This window comes from Lissotriton helveticus, chromosome 10, assembly GCF_964261635.1.
Source record: "Lissotriton helveticus chromosome 10, aLisHel1.1, whole genome shotgun sequence".
In the NCBI taxonomy this organism is placed as follows: Eukaryota; Metazoa; Chordata; class Amphibia; order Caudata; family Salamandridae; genus Lissotriton; species Lissotriton helveticus.
This window is the reverse complement of record NC_136071.1, coordinates 170,751,335-170,766,558: the sequence shown is the minus strand read 5'-3', so window position 1 is coordinate 170,766,558 and position 15,224 is coordinate 170,751,335. Positions and strand designations below refer to the sequence as shown.

The 15,224-nt window shown below is 48.4% G+C and overlaps 1 protein-coding gene across 1 annotated transcript in view; it reads right to left on the bottom strand.

Moving 5' to 3' along the window:
* AP5Z1 (adaptor related protein complex 5 subunit zeta 1) overlaps window positions 1-15,224 on the bottom strand; it is a 158,093-nt gene that overhangs the window by 136,994 nt on the left and 5,875 nt on the right. Inside the window, exon 2 of the mRNA XM_078665012.1 lies at window positions 5,416-5,553. Coding sequence (XP_078521138.1) covers window positions 5,416-5,553 — 138 coding nt within the window. The remainder of the gene's footprint in view (window positions 1-5,415; window positions 5,554-15,224) is intronic.

Sequence of the window (15,224 nt, the reverse complement as noted above, 5' to 3'; positions counted from 1 at the left end):
GTAGACCTAGTTAACGTCTGGTCTAGGCCTATACTATTGAAGGTATTATTCCAATGCGCAGAGCCTATTGGGATAATGGGAACTACACTACAGCATAATTTCTAACAACAAGGAAAAGCTAGAGTTGTAACTGTGGTCTTCTATCACTTTACAATTTCACTAAATGTTAGTTGGATCTTTTCTTACTGTTTTCTTGGGTAACTAAAAGCCTAGTTAACACCCTAGCCAAAATCTAACTATGTTAGGCAGAACGCTCACCTTTGCCGACCAATTTAATATTCAGATTGAGTGTAAGAATGCTTGGGGAAAATCCAGCCCAGTGATTTATTTAGTTGTTGTGCAGCTGTTAAATCCATAGATTTCACTTGTAAATTAAGCAGAAGGAGTAACAGATTTACATGAAGGCCCTGGTTTTGTAAATGGGCACACACGCAAATAACAGCTGTGGAAAGATCACAGAGGGTTAAAAAATAAAAATAAAAGGGGCCAGGAGAGGCACTGGTCTTTATCCCTGATATTTTACACAGGCTGCAAGTTATAACATAAATGACATGTAAACTAGCTTCCCCAATTTTTTTTATTTAATATACATATTCACTGGGAGAAAAAAAACAAAGGTTACATGGATGTTCTAGTTGGGTTCAGATTTCACTCATACACAACCAGTAAAAGACAGCATTTAGTGACCTGAGCTAACTATAACTTACCCCCCCACAATACACTGCTTAGGACCTTACATATTACATCACTCATGACATGCTCAGTGACATCACTGATGACATCATCCACACAACCGCTCACTCACGCCCTCATACAACTTTCATACACCTACCCATGTGCCCACAGAAGCAGTCACATACCCATTCACAGACCCCTACAACTACTCACAAACCCACTCACTCATCCATACAGACACTCAAACACTCACTCACTCACCTATACAGCCATTTACACACTCAGTCATACAGCCACTTGTACAACCATACAGGTGCTCACACACCTAGGCACTCACCCATACAGGCGCTCACACACCTAGGCACTCACCCATACAGCCATTGACTCACCCACTAATTCATCCACACAGACACACACACCCCCATGCAATCACTCACACACCCATACAGCATTTCACACACACAATCACCAATACAGCCAATACTTCAACCACACAGCTACTCACACAACCACGTATTTACCCATACAGCCAATCACACACAGATACAGTCACACACCACTCAGATCACATATGTTAGAACTGCTATCACTTATTGGTAGTACAGAAAGAATAGTAATTTAACTTGTGCTGTAGCTTAATATATATATCTTTAAGTCTCAGAAAAGTTTGCAAAATACTTACAATCACTGAATGGTGTTATCAGTGACATTACTGACCATGTCATGAGTGATGTAATTTGTGAGGTCATGAGCAGTGCATTGCGGGGGCATAAGTTAGAAGTAGCTCAGGTAAATATAACTGCTGAATTTCACAGGCTTGGTATGAATTAAATCTAAACCCAACTATAACTTTGCTTTATCGACTTTTAAGCATAGAAAAAAATATGTTGTAAACACTGGGCACTCTTGTACCTCATTCTCATGATAGCCCCCTCCCTCCAGTCCGCTTGAGCGAATGTGATCATGCAGGAGCACCAGAAAGTCCATGTGGTGCGAGCAAGGGGACGGTCTCTGCCAAAGCAGGGTGCGAAGCTTTGTTTTTTAGTGAATTTCTTTTTTTTTAAATTCTATTTCCCAACTATAATGTACCTGTAACCTTTGTTGTTTTCAATGAATTTCAACTTTTTTCAGTTTTTATTTCCAACTATAACATTTGAGATTGGGTGTGCAAGTAGTGGTATAGGTCTGGGAGCAGATGCGTGAGTCTGTGACTGGATGCATGAGCCTCTCAATGGGTGAGGGAGTGGGAGCGTCAATGTCGGACTTGGTCTGTACATGGATGCAGAACTCTCTCAGTGGGTCTGTGAGTGGGAGTGTCCGAGGGGGGTCTGTGAGTGGGTGTGTGTGTCTGAGGGGGGTGAGTGAGTCTCCGAGGAGTGGGTGAGGGGGTCTCTGAGTGGGTATGTGAGTGTCTGAGTGGGTGCGTGTCTGAGTGGTTGTGTGAGTGTCTGAATGGGTCTCCGAGTGGGTGTGCGAGTCTTGGAGTAGTCTGTCACTGCATGCATTAGTGAGTGAGTGAGTATGTGAATGTATTTTTTTATCTCAGCTAGGTTTGTGTCTCCACTACGACGCTTCATGGGGGGCTGTCGAGTGTCGCAATGGGTCAGCGACTCCAACCCCATGGGAAAAAACCTGTTTGGGGCATATTCATACACATAAGGGGTGCCTCAGTAACCACTACAATGTACCCAAGGGGTCATGGTACCCCTATCCTGACCCCTTCTATAGTTTGTTTTCTTTGTTTTCATCCAATGGGACACGGTCCCAGTTTACAAAATGGTGGCTGCAACTTTCTACACAGGTAGTGGCCAGCCGCTCACAGCTCTGCTCCCGGGACATTAGCGAAGCTTCGCGTAGGCGTTGCGATGGATCCGCATGCCTACATACACAAATTTGGATTTCTTTTAATATCTAAAAACTACTGAATTCATTTACACCAATTCACAAAAAGGTCGCTGTCTGGACCAACCGAAACCTTTCCGCCAAATTTGGAGTAATTCAGTTCAGCTGTTCGGGCTGTTTTGTCTAAAATTCCTATGGCAAACACACATATTTTTTACCTTCCCCTTTTTCTCAACCCCGCGTGCTGGATCTCCCCGAAACTTTCCATACACAACTAGTATAACCGTCTCACCTTTTTGGGAAACTTTTGTGAAGATTCGTCAAACTGCATCAAAGATATAGACAAGTAAAAAAAAAGGCTTTTCCTATGGAAACGTGGTCCTAACTACAACTACCTACTGGATATATAATTATTCTTTTAGACAACAGGAATTACATTTGGCAATTATAACTAATTACACATATAGGTTTGCGCTCTTGCACCTTATTTTCTCTTTTACCTTAAACCTTGTACATGTGCAATTGCTTGGTATGGTCTGTGCAACATATGTAAAGTGTAGTCAATACACATAAGGTATGAGTTTTTTCTCCTGAGGTCCTCTTCAGTGAAGAGGGCCATTGCATCATTAAAATGATGGGATTCAACTACAGGGGATTATAGAAGTATAAATACTATTGTAAACATCCAAACCAGCTACTGGGGTTTGGATACCTAAAAGCTAATAGGAGTCGATATGAGAGAGAAACCTCACAACTAGTTACCAAACCCTAGTCTAATTTTTCAGGTATGTTTACTTGTCCTCCAATCAATGCAAGTATTTTTTGCCTGCATGACAGCAATAGCTCTGTCTAACATTCACATTAATTCGCCAGGTAAAAGATGAGAACTAGAAATTAGAAGATCAGAAAATAGAATTGTGGTGGACTTGTACATCCAAATACACAGATCTTCTCCTCTCTCCAAAGATAAGACTTCTACCAGCGCAGACCTTCAAGGAGATAGAAACGTAAAAGTAAAGATGGACTTCAACCCTCCCCATAACTTCTGAACTCTAGGTCAATAGCACTCTATTTTGGCTGGGGTGAGGTGTGAGATCAAAGGGAGCACAGATATATGGAGTGAATTTGTCTTCAAATCACAAATTTCTAAGACACAAAAAGTAATGGTAAAGTCTACACTTTCGCTAAAAAAGGCAAACAACTTCCCAATACAAGTGATCAAAACAGGAAGAGGAAATTGAGAGGCAGTAGAAAGTGGCTAATGATATTCTGCATATGGTCTTCGATTAAGGCATGGAAAATAACAGGTCTAGTCAATATCTCATTCGTAAAGTATTATTGTAGGTATATACGTTCAATATTTGTATTATTATTTGTTTATATTGCACGCAACAAAAACTGAATTACTTCTTGCCATTAAATTAGTGTTATTATAGTTTGAAATAATCATGGGCATTTCAAGTAGGGCTCTGAACTAGGTGCATATTTGAGTGAACTATCTTAGCAGGATTGGAACTTGTGACCTAGAGATTGATGCAAACACAAGGAGATGATGAGCGGAGCGCTGAAACTTTTCAGACACTCACCTCAGTCACAGTTCTGGGTTAAATCCATCATCATTCTTTAGCTCACTTCGCCACCTCAGTTCAGACCCAGCTATATGCAAATCAGTCTTGACGCTGTGCCTCATGGGAACAGTCCAGCCCGAACAGCCAAGCCAGGTCTTCCCTGAACCGGAAACAAGCATCCTGGGACCGGTTTCGGACTCACAGCCCTCCTCAGCCAGGCAGCTTGAATCCAGTGGCAAAGTGAACAAGGGACCCACGTCTGGGCATACCCTGCCAACTTAGGGCAAACAAAGCAAACACGAGGAGATGATGGACGGAGCGCTGATACTTTCCAGACACTCACCCGAGTCACAGATCTGGGTTAAATCCTCAGTTCAGACCCAGCTATATGCAAATCCGTCTTTGCCCTGTGCCTCGTGGAAACGGTCCAGCCCGAACCGCCAAGCCAGGTCTAACCTGAACCTGAAACAAGCATCCTGGGACCAGTTTCTGTGTAACACCTTTCATCAGCCAGGCTAGCTTGAATCCAGTGGCAAAGTGAGCATGGGATAGCTGTCTGGGCATACCCTGGCTACTTAGGGCAAACAAAGCAAACACTAGGAGATGAACGACGGAGCCCTGAAACTAGAGGTTAATACCTGAACTTGAGTAACAAAAGCATGAAACCTCTGAAACCCCTGAATGACGTTTGAATGTGCTATCTGCTTATCATCCCTGCAGCAATTACATCAACCAACCGAGCTGTGCACTCAGGGGAGACCTTCTTGGTAACACACATATGTGGAGCAGATGCTTAACCCTCTGATCTATCTTACAAGCTGATACACTTTATTAGCAGATACAGCAGTTAAGATAATTAATCAAGCTAATGATTTGTGGAAATATGAGGCCAACCTGAAATCAAAGGTTTGCCTCTGGGGTTAAATCAGCTTTGTATTTAACCTAAAGTTACTAAAAGCAGTACTGGTATATTGGGGTATAATAACACAAATTATTTAGTAAGCCACAAAAACTGCAAGACAGTGATAAGGAGCGCCAAGTAAAATCAAACTCATTTTACTGTCATACCAAGCTACACAGACAGCTGACAAGCTCAACATTGAGCTAAATCTCTGCCAACCTCATACAGCCAAAAAAAACAAAGAATTATTCATTCGATTAATGGCACTCCCAGATCTGCATACAATGATTGCCAATAACATTAGAATACATTCAATGTCATCAACTTAATCAGATGAGTATACTGAAAGACAGGCTGAACTGAAGCAGAAGCAGTGAGGCTTTGACAATACAGGGCACACGATTTGTTGACAGAATCACAAAAGCTTACCTCCTCCAATATTTAGTTGCGGATATAATGAGGTATAGTCTCCGCAGGCAGTCGATGGTCTCACTCCCCAGATCCTGGTTCTGAAGAAAGCCAGTGATGCGCAGACAGAACTTCTGCAGCTCTCCATCCTGGATCTCCCTTCAAAGTCAAGCAAATTCTTATGTGGTGATGGGTCAAATGGCATCGAAAGGGATTGAAAATATAACCTAAAACACTCATACTCTATTCTTTCCAGGTGTGTGTGTAATATATATACTCTACTCTTTTCCAGTGAAGGTGGTGTTTTGAATATATATATATATATATATATATTATATATATATATACACACATACACACACGTCAAACTGCTGATTAGAACATACTGCTTTTTCACAGAAATCTCATTGCAGCTTTTAAAATGTGGTTACATCTAATGAAATGGACAACAAAAATGACAATACATTAAACTGCACTAGAAATCTTTTCAGTGACAAGGTGGCAATAGCGATGCACAAAGTTGGAGGGAACAACTACAGGAAGAATGTTTCTCAGCTTTTTCTTTCAAGTCAGACACAAATAACCACGTACAGGAGGTTATGTGTAGGTCTTGAAAGACATTTGAACAGAATACACACAACTGAACATGTAGCAATATCAACCCCAATACAAGCATTAAACTCAGTAGCACGATGAAATAAAGGCAGGGTACACGAGGACTAGCTACAGAGGAAGGGAGAGCGTATAGTTGCTCCTCTAGAGTTATCAAATACCTACTTGAAGGGGTCTGCTACATTGTGAGAACCTAACACCCTTGATGGGAACATAAGAAATAATGTTTTATGGACGAGAGAGATGGGGAGACAAACAGGGAAATAAATAACCTCAGAGAATTAAAAAACCAAAAGGTGCCCATCTCCGAGGAGTCTGGTAAAGAAGTCCTTGCAGTATTTTGGGGTCCATGAGCGGGGACCCTGAAATGGACATTTGCCCTGATAAGGTAATATTTACAGCACCTCCATATTCTGACTCTTAGAAGTGTGTAATTGTATTTTATTTCAATATATCTTTGCTCGAGGTTGTTCAAAATCTGTATTAGTGACTCGACTACTGAAAGTCAAAGACCTTTGTGATCCAAAGATGTCCTCATATGAAGGCAGAGAGAAATGACCACGGGCGTTTGACGACAATACAGAGTACTGTGCCCAAATAAAAGACTCCTAAACTGAAGAAGAATTGTAGATGATGGATGTTTAGCACTCGGACAATCCCCTACAACCTACCCCTTTTGGCACCATAGCCAGGACCACTGGTCTTATGTGACAACAGAGACTAAGTTATGTAGCTGGCTGACTAAATTACATAGTAAAAAACTAAAATTATGCTGCATAATACGCCACATTCTGTGGCGCTAGTAAATAACTTGTCTGTTGTGTTACACACATTAATATTGTCTGGGCAAAAGAATCCCCTCTTTAACATCAATTTGACATCTCAATGTAGCAATCATCCGCTGACAATGACCAGTTAACCGTTACAAGGTATACCGCCTGTAGGAAGGTGGATACCTGACTATGGTTACCCCAGATTTTTTGCCTTGTGTTTAGCTGGTTTTCGACTTAGTTGGCCTGGGATCCTGCTAATCAGGGCCCCAGGCTATCTGCTCTCTCTATAAAATGGACTCCATGTACCCTAGGTACATAACTAATTGGATATTGGGTCACCTATGAGCCCCTGTATAGTGTACTATAGGTACCCAGGGCATAGGTGCATCCAAGGCCTACCAGGGGCTGCAGCATATCTTTTGCCACCCCTGGCTGACCATCCAAACTGACACAACTGGCTGATCACTCAGCTGGGGCAAGGTCGTGTAATCACCCCTTGCTTAGATATTGTATTCCTATGTCTAAACCTTATCTGGACACATATGCACCTATAAGTCACTCCTATGGCAGGCCTTAACAATCCTGAAGGCAGAGTGCTTGGTTTTATGTGAGATGGTGCTCTAGCATGAGCTGAGCCTATCTGCAGCTTTTGGAACCATGTCCTTATAGCTGTTCTGGGATATTGCCATACCATATACTCTTAAGTGCATTATGTACCTCGCAGTCAGATGCTAACTTTGGTTTAGCTTTATCAAAACATGTCGTATAAGATTTCATATTTAGAAAAAGGGAGATTAGCACCGGGTTCTGTGCACATATTTACATCATACTAGTGAACGCTAAAAAAATAAAGTCAATTACTTGGTGAATTTAGTAGGAAAGTATTTTTCTTTTATTTTATTTTAATTATAAACTGTATTCCCATATTTGAATCAATTAGTGTCTGATTGGAAGGTTATTTACATGTATATAATACAGTTAGTGCTTTACAATTCAAAAACAATTTACAAAAATAAACTATTTCAAATAATACAGAATTAATTCCCCTTCAACGCGTTTCGGCGGTTGGCCTTCCTCAGGAATTCTGTATGTACAGGTTGATACTTTTGGCAAGGCTGGAGGAAGCCTTGATTGATGTCTGTTCCCGGAAACTTTTGATGAGCTTCTAATTAGTAGATGTTTTTTAGCGGTTGCTGTGGCCACCTGGATTAATGCCCCGTGAATTGGTGGATCGAGGTTGCGGTCCCCAATTGATTATATGACCGATATCCCTCTGTTGGGCATCGCAGGGAAGATGTAAATTCCCAGGTGGATGGACGGAGCTGCCGTAATTGCTAATCCCGATGTGGTCCGTCCGCACGATAGTCTCCCGGATAGTGTTGTATAAGATTTCATACGCTTTGGAATACTACCCTCTAGCCAATTCTGGCGACGGGGGTAGCATTCCACCCTTCTAGAGGGAGAAGACATGTTACTTCCATTAATCCCGGTTAAAGTTAACCAGAGCCTCAGCATCACAAAATGGATGCCGCTGCCACAGACACAAGTCTGACCCCCTGCTGCTGGGAGTCCTTCCAGCGAGGGAGGCTTGGACAATAGGTTTCCTGTCACAGGGAGGTGCTAGCACCACCCCAGACAGGAGATAGTGGATTGGGGCAGGGAGGGCTGAATGAAACGAGACACTGCCTGGGGCACACAAGGTGTCCCATGCATAGGCCAGTTGAAACCGGTGCTGGGGCACTCCAGCCCCAGATCTGGCGCGAAACTGGACAAAGGGAAAGGGGTGTAACCACCCCCTTCCTGGGTCCCACCCATTGGAGGGACCTAGCAGGTAATCCAGCCCCTAGACTTGGTATATAGGTAGGAGCTGTGTTCCTAGACTTTAGGTAATCCTGACTGAAACTCTGATACGAAACTCTGGACCCTTCGACATCCAACTCGATGTAGAAGACTGAAGAATCTTCCTTGTGGTCAAGGAGTGGCCACCCTGTCAATCAATCAATCAATCAACAACATTTATATAGCGCACTACTCACCCGGAGGGTCTCAAGGCGCTTGGGGGAGGGGGGGTCTGCTACTGCTCGAACAGCCAGGTCTTGAGCTGCTTCCTGAAGGCGAGGTGGTCTTGGGTCAGGCGGAGGTGGGTCGGGAGGGAGTTCCAGGTCTTGGCGGCCAGGAAGGAGAAGGATCTTCCTCCTGTGGTGGCTCTTCGGATGCGGGGGGCGAGGGCGAGGCTGGTCGATCGAAGCTGGCGAGTGGGAGTGTAGAAGTTGAGGCGGCTGTTGAGGTATCTTGGGCCTTGGTTGTGCAGGGCTTTGTGTGCGTGGGCGAGGAGACGGAAGGTGATTCTCTTGTTGACCGGGAGCCAGTGCAGGTCTCTCAGGTGTCCGGAGATGTGGCTGTGTCGGGGGATGTCGAGGATGAGTCTTGCTGAGGCGTTCTGGATCCTTTGGAGTCTCTTCTGGAGCTTGGCGGTGGTTCCGGCGTAGAGGGCGTTGCCGTAGTCCAGTCGGCTGGTGACGAGGGCTTGGGTGACCGTCTTCCTGGTCTCGGTGGGGATCCACCGTAAGATCTTACGTAGCATGCGTAGGATGTTGAAGCAAGACGAGGAGACGGCGTTGACTTGTCTGGTCATGGAGAGGGAGGAGTCCAGGATGAATCCCAGGTTGCGTGCGTGGTCTGTTGGTTTGGGCGTCGTCCCAGGCGGAGGGCGAGGAGCCCAGGATGAGAACTTACGTCTTGTCTGAGTTCAGTTTCAGGCGGCTGTTCATCATCCACTCGGCTACGTCTTTCATCCTTTCGTGTAGGTTGGTTCTGGCGGTGGCGGGGTCGTTGGTGAGGGAGAGGATCAGCTGGGTGTCGTCGGCGTAGGAGATGATGTTGAGGTTGTGTTGTCGTGCGATGGCCGCCAGGGGGCTCATGTAGACGTTGAAGAGGGTGGGGCTAAGCGATGAGCCTTGAGGAACGCCGCAGATAACTTTGGTGGCTTCTGATCTGAACGGGGGTAGGCGGACTCTCTGTGTCCTTCCGGCGAGGAAGGAGATGATCCATTCTAGTGCCTTCTCCTGGATTCCGACGTTGCTGAGGCGCTGCACTAGGGTGCGGTGGCAGACGGTGTTGAATGCCGCGGAGAGGTCCAGGAGGATGAGGGCCGCTGTCAGTAGGGCTTGGATGTCATCCGTGGCTGCGATGAGGGCGGTCTCGGTGCTGTGGTTGGCCCGGAAGCCAGACTGCGAGAGGTCGTGGGATCCGTTCGTCTCGAGAAAGGCGGCCAGCTGCTTGTTGACGGTCTTCTCGATGACTTTGGCAGGAAACGGGAGGAGCGAGATGGGGCGGTAGTTTTTGAGTTCGGTGGGGCTCGCTAATGGTTTCTTCAGTAGAGCGCTGAGTTCGGCGTGCTTCCAGCTCTCTGGGAAGGTGGCGGTGTCAAAGGAGGTGTTGATGATGTCCCGCAGATGGGGTGCGATGACAGCGTCAGCTTTGTTGAAGACGTGGTGAGGGCAGGGGTCGGTTGGAGATCCGGAGTGGATGGAGTTCATCATGCGGATGGTGTCTTCGGTGCTGATCGGGGTCCAGGCGCAGACGGTGGTGGTGAGGGGTGTTGGTGCGGTCGTGGGGAGCGTCGGTTGTGTGCTGAAGCTGTTGTGTATGTCTGCGATCTTGTTGTGGAAGTAGGAGGCGAGGGAGTTGCAGAGGTCTTGAGATGGGGTGATGTCGTTGTTTCCGGCGTTGGGGTTGGAGAGCTCTTTGACGATGTTGAAGAGTTCCTTGCTGTTGTGTGCGTTGTTGTCCAGTCGTGCCTTGAATGCAGTTTTCTTGGTGGCGTGGATCAGATGGTGGTGTTTTCGGGTGGCGAGCTTGAGGGTGGTCATATTGTCTGGTGTCGGGTCTTTGCGCCATGCTTTCTCGAGGGCACGGCAGTTCTTCTTGGAGCTCTTTAGTTCGTCGGTGAACCAGGATGCTTTCTTGCTGACGGGTCTGCTGGGAGGGGTTCTCAGTGGGGCGAGCTCGTCTGCGCAGTTGCTGATCCACTTCGTGAGGTTGTTGGCGGCCTGGCTAGGGTTCGCCGAGCTGGTGGGTGGGTGCTGGCTCAGGGATGCGGTGAGCTGGTCGGCTGTGATCTTGTTCCAGCTTCTGCGTGCAACCTGTTGCTGGTGGTGGTGGATCGTGGTTCTTCTGAAGCTGAAGTGGACGCAACTGTGGTCCGTCCAGTGGAGTCCGGTGGCGTGGCTGAAGACGATGTCCTTGCTGGATGAGAAGACTGCGTTGTAGGAAGGTGGATATCTGACTATGGTTACCCCCAAACTTTTTGCCTGGTGTTTAGCTGGTTTTTGACATAGTTGGCCTGGGATCCTGCTATTCAGGGCCCCAGGCTAATTGCTCTCTCCTTAAAATGGACTCCATGTACCTTAGGTACATACACAATTGGAATTGGCTCACCTTATTGGCCCCTGTAACAGTGTACCCAGGTACCCAGGGCATAGGTGCTTCCAAGGCCTACCAGGGGCTGTAGCATGTATTGTGCCACCCCTGGCCTGGCCTCCATATTTGACACAACTGGCTGATCACTCAGCTGGGGTAAGTCGGTGTAACCACCCCTTACTTAGGTGTAGTATGCCTATACCTAACCTAAAATGGACACATATGTTCCTGTCAGCCACTCCTATGGAAGGCCTCATCAATCCTGGAGGCAGAGTGCTTGGAAATATGTGAGATGGTGCTCTGGCATGAGCTGAGCCTGTCTGCAGCTTTCGGAACCATGTCCTTTAGCTGTTTCATGATATTGCCATACCATATACTCTTAAGTGCATTATGAACCTCGCGGTTAAATGCTATCTTGGGTTTGGCTTTATCAAAACATGTCGAGTAAGGTGTCATACGAATTGGAATACTACCCCCTCGCCAGTTCTGGCGACGGGGGTAGCATTCCACCCTTCTAGAGGGACACGACATGTACCTAGCCTGAACCCCGGTTAAAGTTAAACAGAGCCTTAGCATCCCAAAATGGATGCTGCCACCACAGACACAAGTCTGACCTCCTGCTGCTGGGAGTCCTTCCAGCGAGGGCAGCTTGGACAAAGGGTTTCCTGGCTGGGGATGTGCTAGCACCACTCCAGACAGGATTTTGTGCATTGGGTAGGACAGGGCTGAATAGAATCAGACATGCCTGGGGCACACAAGGTGTCGCTGGGCATAGGCCAGTTCAAACCGGTGCTGGGGCTTTTCAGCCCCAGTCCTTGCGCGAAACTGGACAAAGGAAAGGGGGTGTAACCACCCCCCTTCCTGGTTCCACCCAGAGGAGGGACCTAGTAGGTGATCCGGCCCCCCAGATTCGAATAAGAGTGGGAGCTGTGTCCTGAGACTTCAGATCATCCTGAATCAACTTGAAATACAGAAGACTGGACTTCGACATTCTGCTGCACAGAAGACGGAAGAGAATCTCCCTTGTGGCCAAGGAGTGACCACCCTGTGAACACAGGCACCAACCAGCAACTCGACGTCTGCTTTGCCGCCGCCTACCGCCGGAGCCCGAGCCCAGAGCCTGACAAGACCCAGACTCCCAGACTTCTCACCGCCCGATCCACAGTCCCTGCAAGGAAGGGACCCGTGGAGGCACCGAGAGACGTGGGACCGGACCTCTTGAAAGACCCCCGAGAAGCTGACTGCGCAGCATCAGAGGCACCCTCGACGCTGTGCTTTGGGGTTTGAGAAGCCCCAACCTCGAGCAGCCCTTGCACCGAAGATCAGCCCCCCAGCATCTCCACGATCTGCGTGGGGCCCTTTTGCATTGTGCCACTCGACGCGCCATCCCGGCCACTTGCCACGTGGCTAGCGGCCATCTTGGCGATGAAACCTTCAACTTACACTGCGGGTCTGGTTGCTCCAGACTTGCCCTCGCTCCTGTAAAAAGGAGCACCTGCTCTGACCTTGCTGGTCCGAGTAACAAGCCTTTTTCGATTCCTGCGTGGCTTGCATTAGCCAAGGCCTGTTTGCTCCAATCAAGTTGCCGACACCGCCAACAACGAGAAGCCTGCGTGGGGCAGCTCGTGACCGACTCCTGGACGTCCTCGACCCCTCGTGTCCACGTGGCTGCAGAGAGAAGCTACACCTCGACGCCTGTTTGCACCCGACATCGCCTGGTTCCACTCTGGTTCCACGGTAGTCACTGGCTAGTGACTTTGAACATTGTCCCCTCTGCTTTTAGGTCTTCACCTCTTCAGATCCACCCTTGGATCCACCGGAACTCTTCACATCGAGTCGCCTGCAGCATCTTCAGCTCCAAGCACCATCGACCTGTGTGACGAAACCCGACACTACTTCGACCCTATGCACCCGCTTCCTGTGGGTGAGGTAACTCAGCTCCGCCGGTGTTCCCACACTGGTACACACCTCTAGTGTCTGTGTCTAAAGTTTCATCCTCCTAGGTCACTCGGAAGGTTCCTTTTTAACTAACTTTGTAACTTTTACGCACCATTGACATTGCATTGGTAAAGCGTGCACTTTCCGCACTGCACCCGAGTCCCGCGGGCCTTTCCCGACTTCTTCACTGTTAGTCCCGAACAGCTCCAGCGATTCCCCAGGCCCTAGGCCTCTTCACTTTCCCCATAGTGGTTCTTATACTACTATTTTAGTATATGGTTTAGGTGGCCCCTAGGGCTCATCCATAATTGTGCAACTTTTGTGTATTTAAACTGTGTTCTGTTTTAACGCATTTGCTTCTGTGCTCATAAAGAGTATCAGGGTTATTTGTAGAAATAAATCTATATATATTTTCAATATATATCTGTGTGGTGTCCTTTCATTTGGTATTCAAGGGATTGTGTATGGTAAAACAGCTTGCTTCACATGCCTTTACAGAGTTTAGCCTAAGACTGCTTAGTCCATGCTACCCCTAGGATAGCTTGTCTATAAGGTTGACTTTACAACCTGCACCATAAGGGTTGCTTGGCATGGTACAAGGTGATCACTAGAACTAGTGAGCATCATATACCAGGCCAACTTCTCACAGGCGTCAAGTGTGTGTCCGGCGTGGTGGGTGGGGGTGGTCACCAGCTGCTTGAGCCCGAGGTTGGCGAGGTTGTCCAGCAGGGTGGCGGTGTTGCGGTCGTTGTTGTTCTCCAAGTGGAAGTTGAGGTCCCCGAGGAGGATGTAGTCAGCGGAGGGGAGGGCGTGCGGGCTAATGAAGTCAGCGATGTCTTCGCTGAATTGTGTTCGAGGTCCCGGGGGTCTGTAGATGAGTGTGCCTCTGAGGGTGGTCTTGGGGTCGTTGTGGATCTGGAAGTGCAGGTGTTCGGCGGATGTGAGGGTGTCGTCGGTGTTGGTCGTGATGCGGATGGTGTTCTTGTGGATGATGGCGATGCCTCCTCCCGTCTGGTTGGTGCGGTCCCTCCGGGTGATCTTGTATCCGTCCGGGATGGCTATGTCGGGTGCTGAGGAGGCGTTCATCCAGGTTTCCGTGAGGAAGGCAACGTCTGGAGATGTAGTGTCGAGGAGGTTCCAGAGTACGATGGTGTGTCTGTGGACGGAGCGGGTGTTGAGCAGGATGCACTTCAGGTGGTTGCTGCTGGTGTTCGGCTTGTTGGGTGGTGGTGTGGTGCAGGTCCGGTTGCAGGTGAACTTGCACGAGTGGCAGCTGAAGGGTCCGTGGGTGCGTCTTGGGGTGGCTCGGTAACATCCCAGGGATCGGCCGGTGTTGAGTGCGTTGAGTTCGGTGGCGTCGTAGGTCCGGCGGGTGGGCTGGTGTATGCGGGGGCCAGGGGTCCTGGCACTGGGCGCGGTCCAGGCGCAGACGGGCTTACCTTTGGCGCACCTTCGGCGCCCATTCGGCGCTCATTCGGTGCTCCCGCTGCGCGGTCGCTCAGGGGGCGTCATAAGTAAGGAACCGGGAGGGCGGGTCAGCTGGGTGGCGGGAGCGGGGCGGGCAATGGGCAGTAGGGGGGCGGAGTCGCCGGAGGTCTGTGGCGGGAAGGAGGTCCGCGTGCGGCTCAGCGGCGGCTGGGTCGTCCGGCTGAGGAGAACAGCACACAGGTAGGGGGAGGGCAGCAGAAGGGGGAAAGGAAAGCACAGAGGGAAAAACGAGGCAGCAGTTGGGGGAAAGGGATACACAGAGGGAAAAATACGAAGGCAGCAGATGGGGGGAAAGGAATACCCAGAAGGAAAAAAAACGAAGGCAGCAGATGGGGAAAGGGATATACAGAGGGGAAAAAACGAAGGCAGCAGATGGGGAAGGAGGGATTAGCACAGGAGGCAAAACGAAGGCAGCAGAGCAGAGCACCGGCAGTCAGCGGGCAGGAGCAGCGGTGTGTGGGGGCGACCTCGCCTGAAGCAGGCTCAGCGGCACCTGTGCAAGCAGGCACCAACAAGCGCTCAATGGTTTGCTTTGTCGTTGCTCCTGCCGGAGCTTGAACACAGAGCCTGACAAGAACCGAACTTCCAGACATCCAA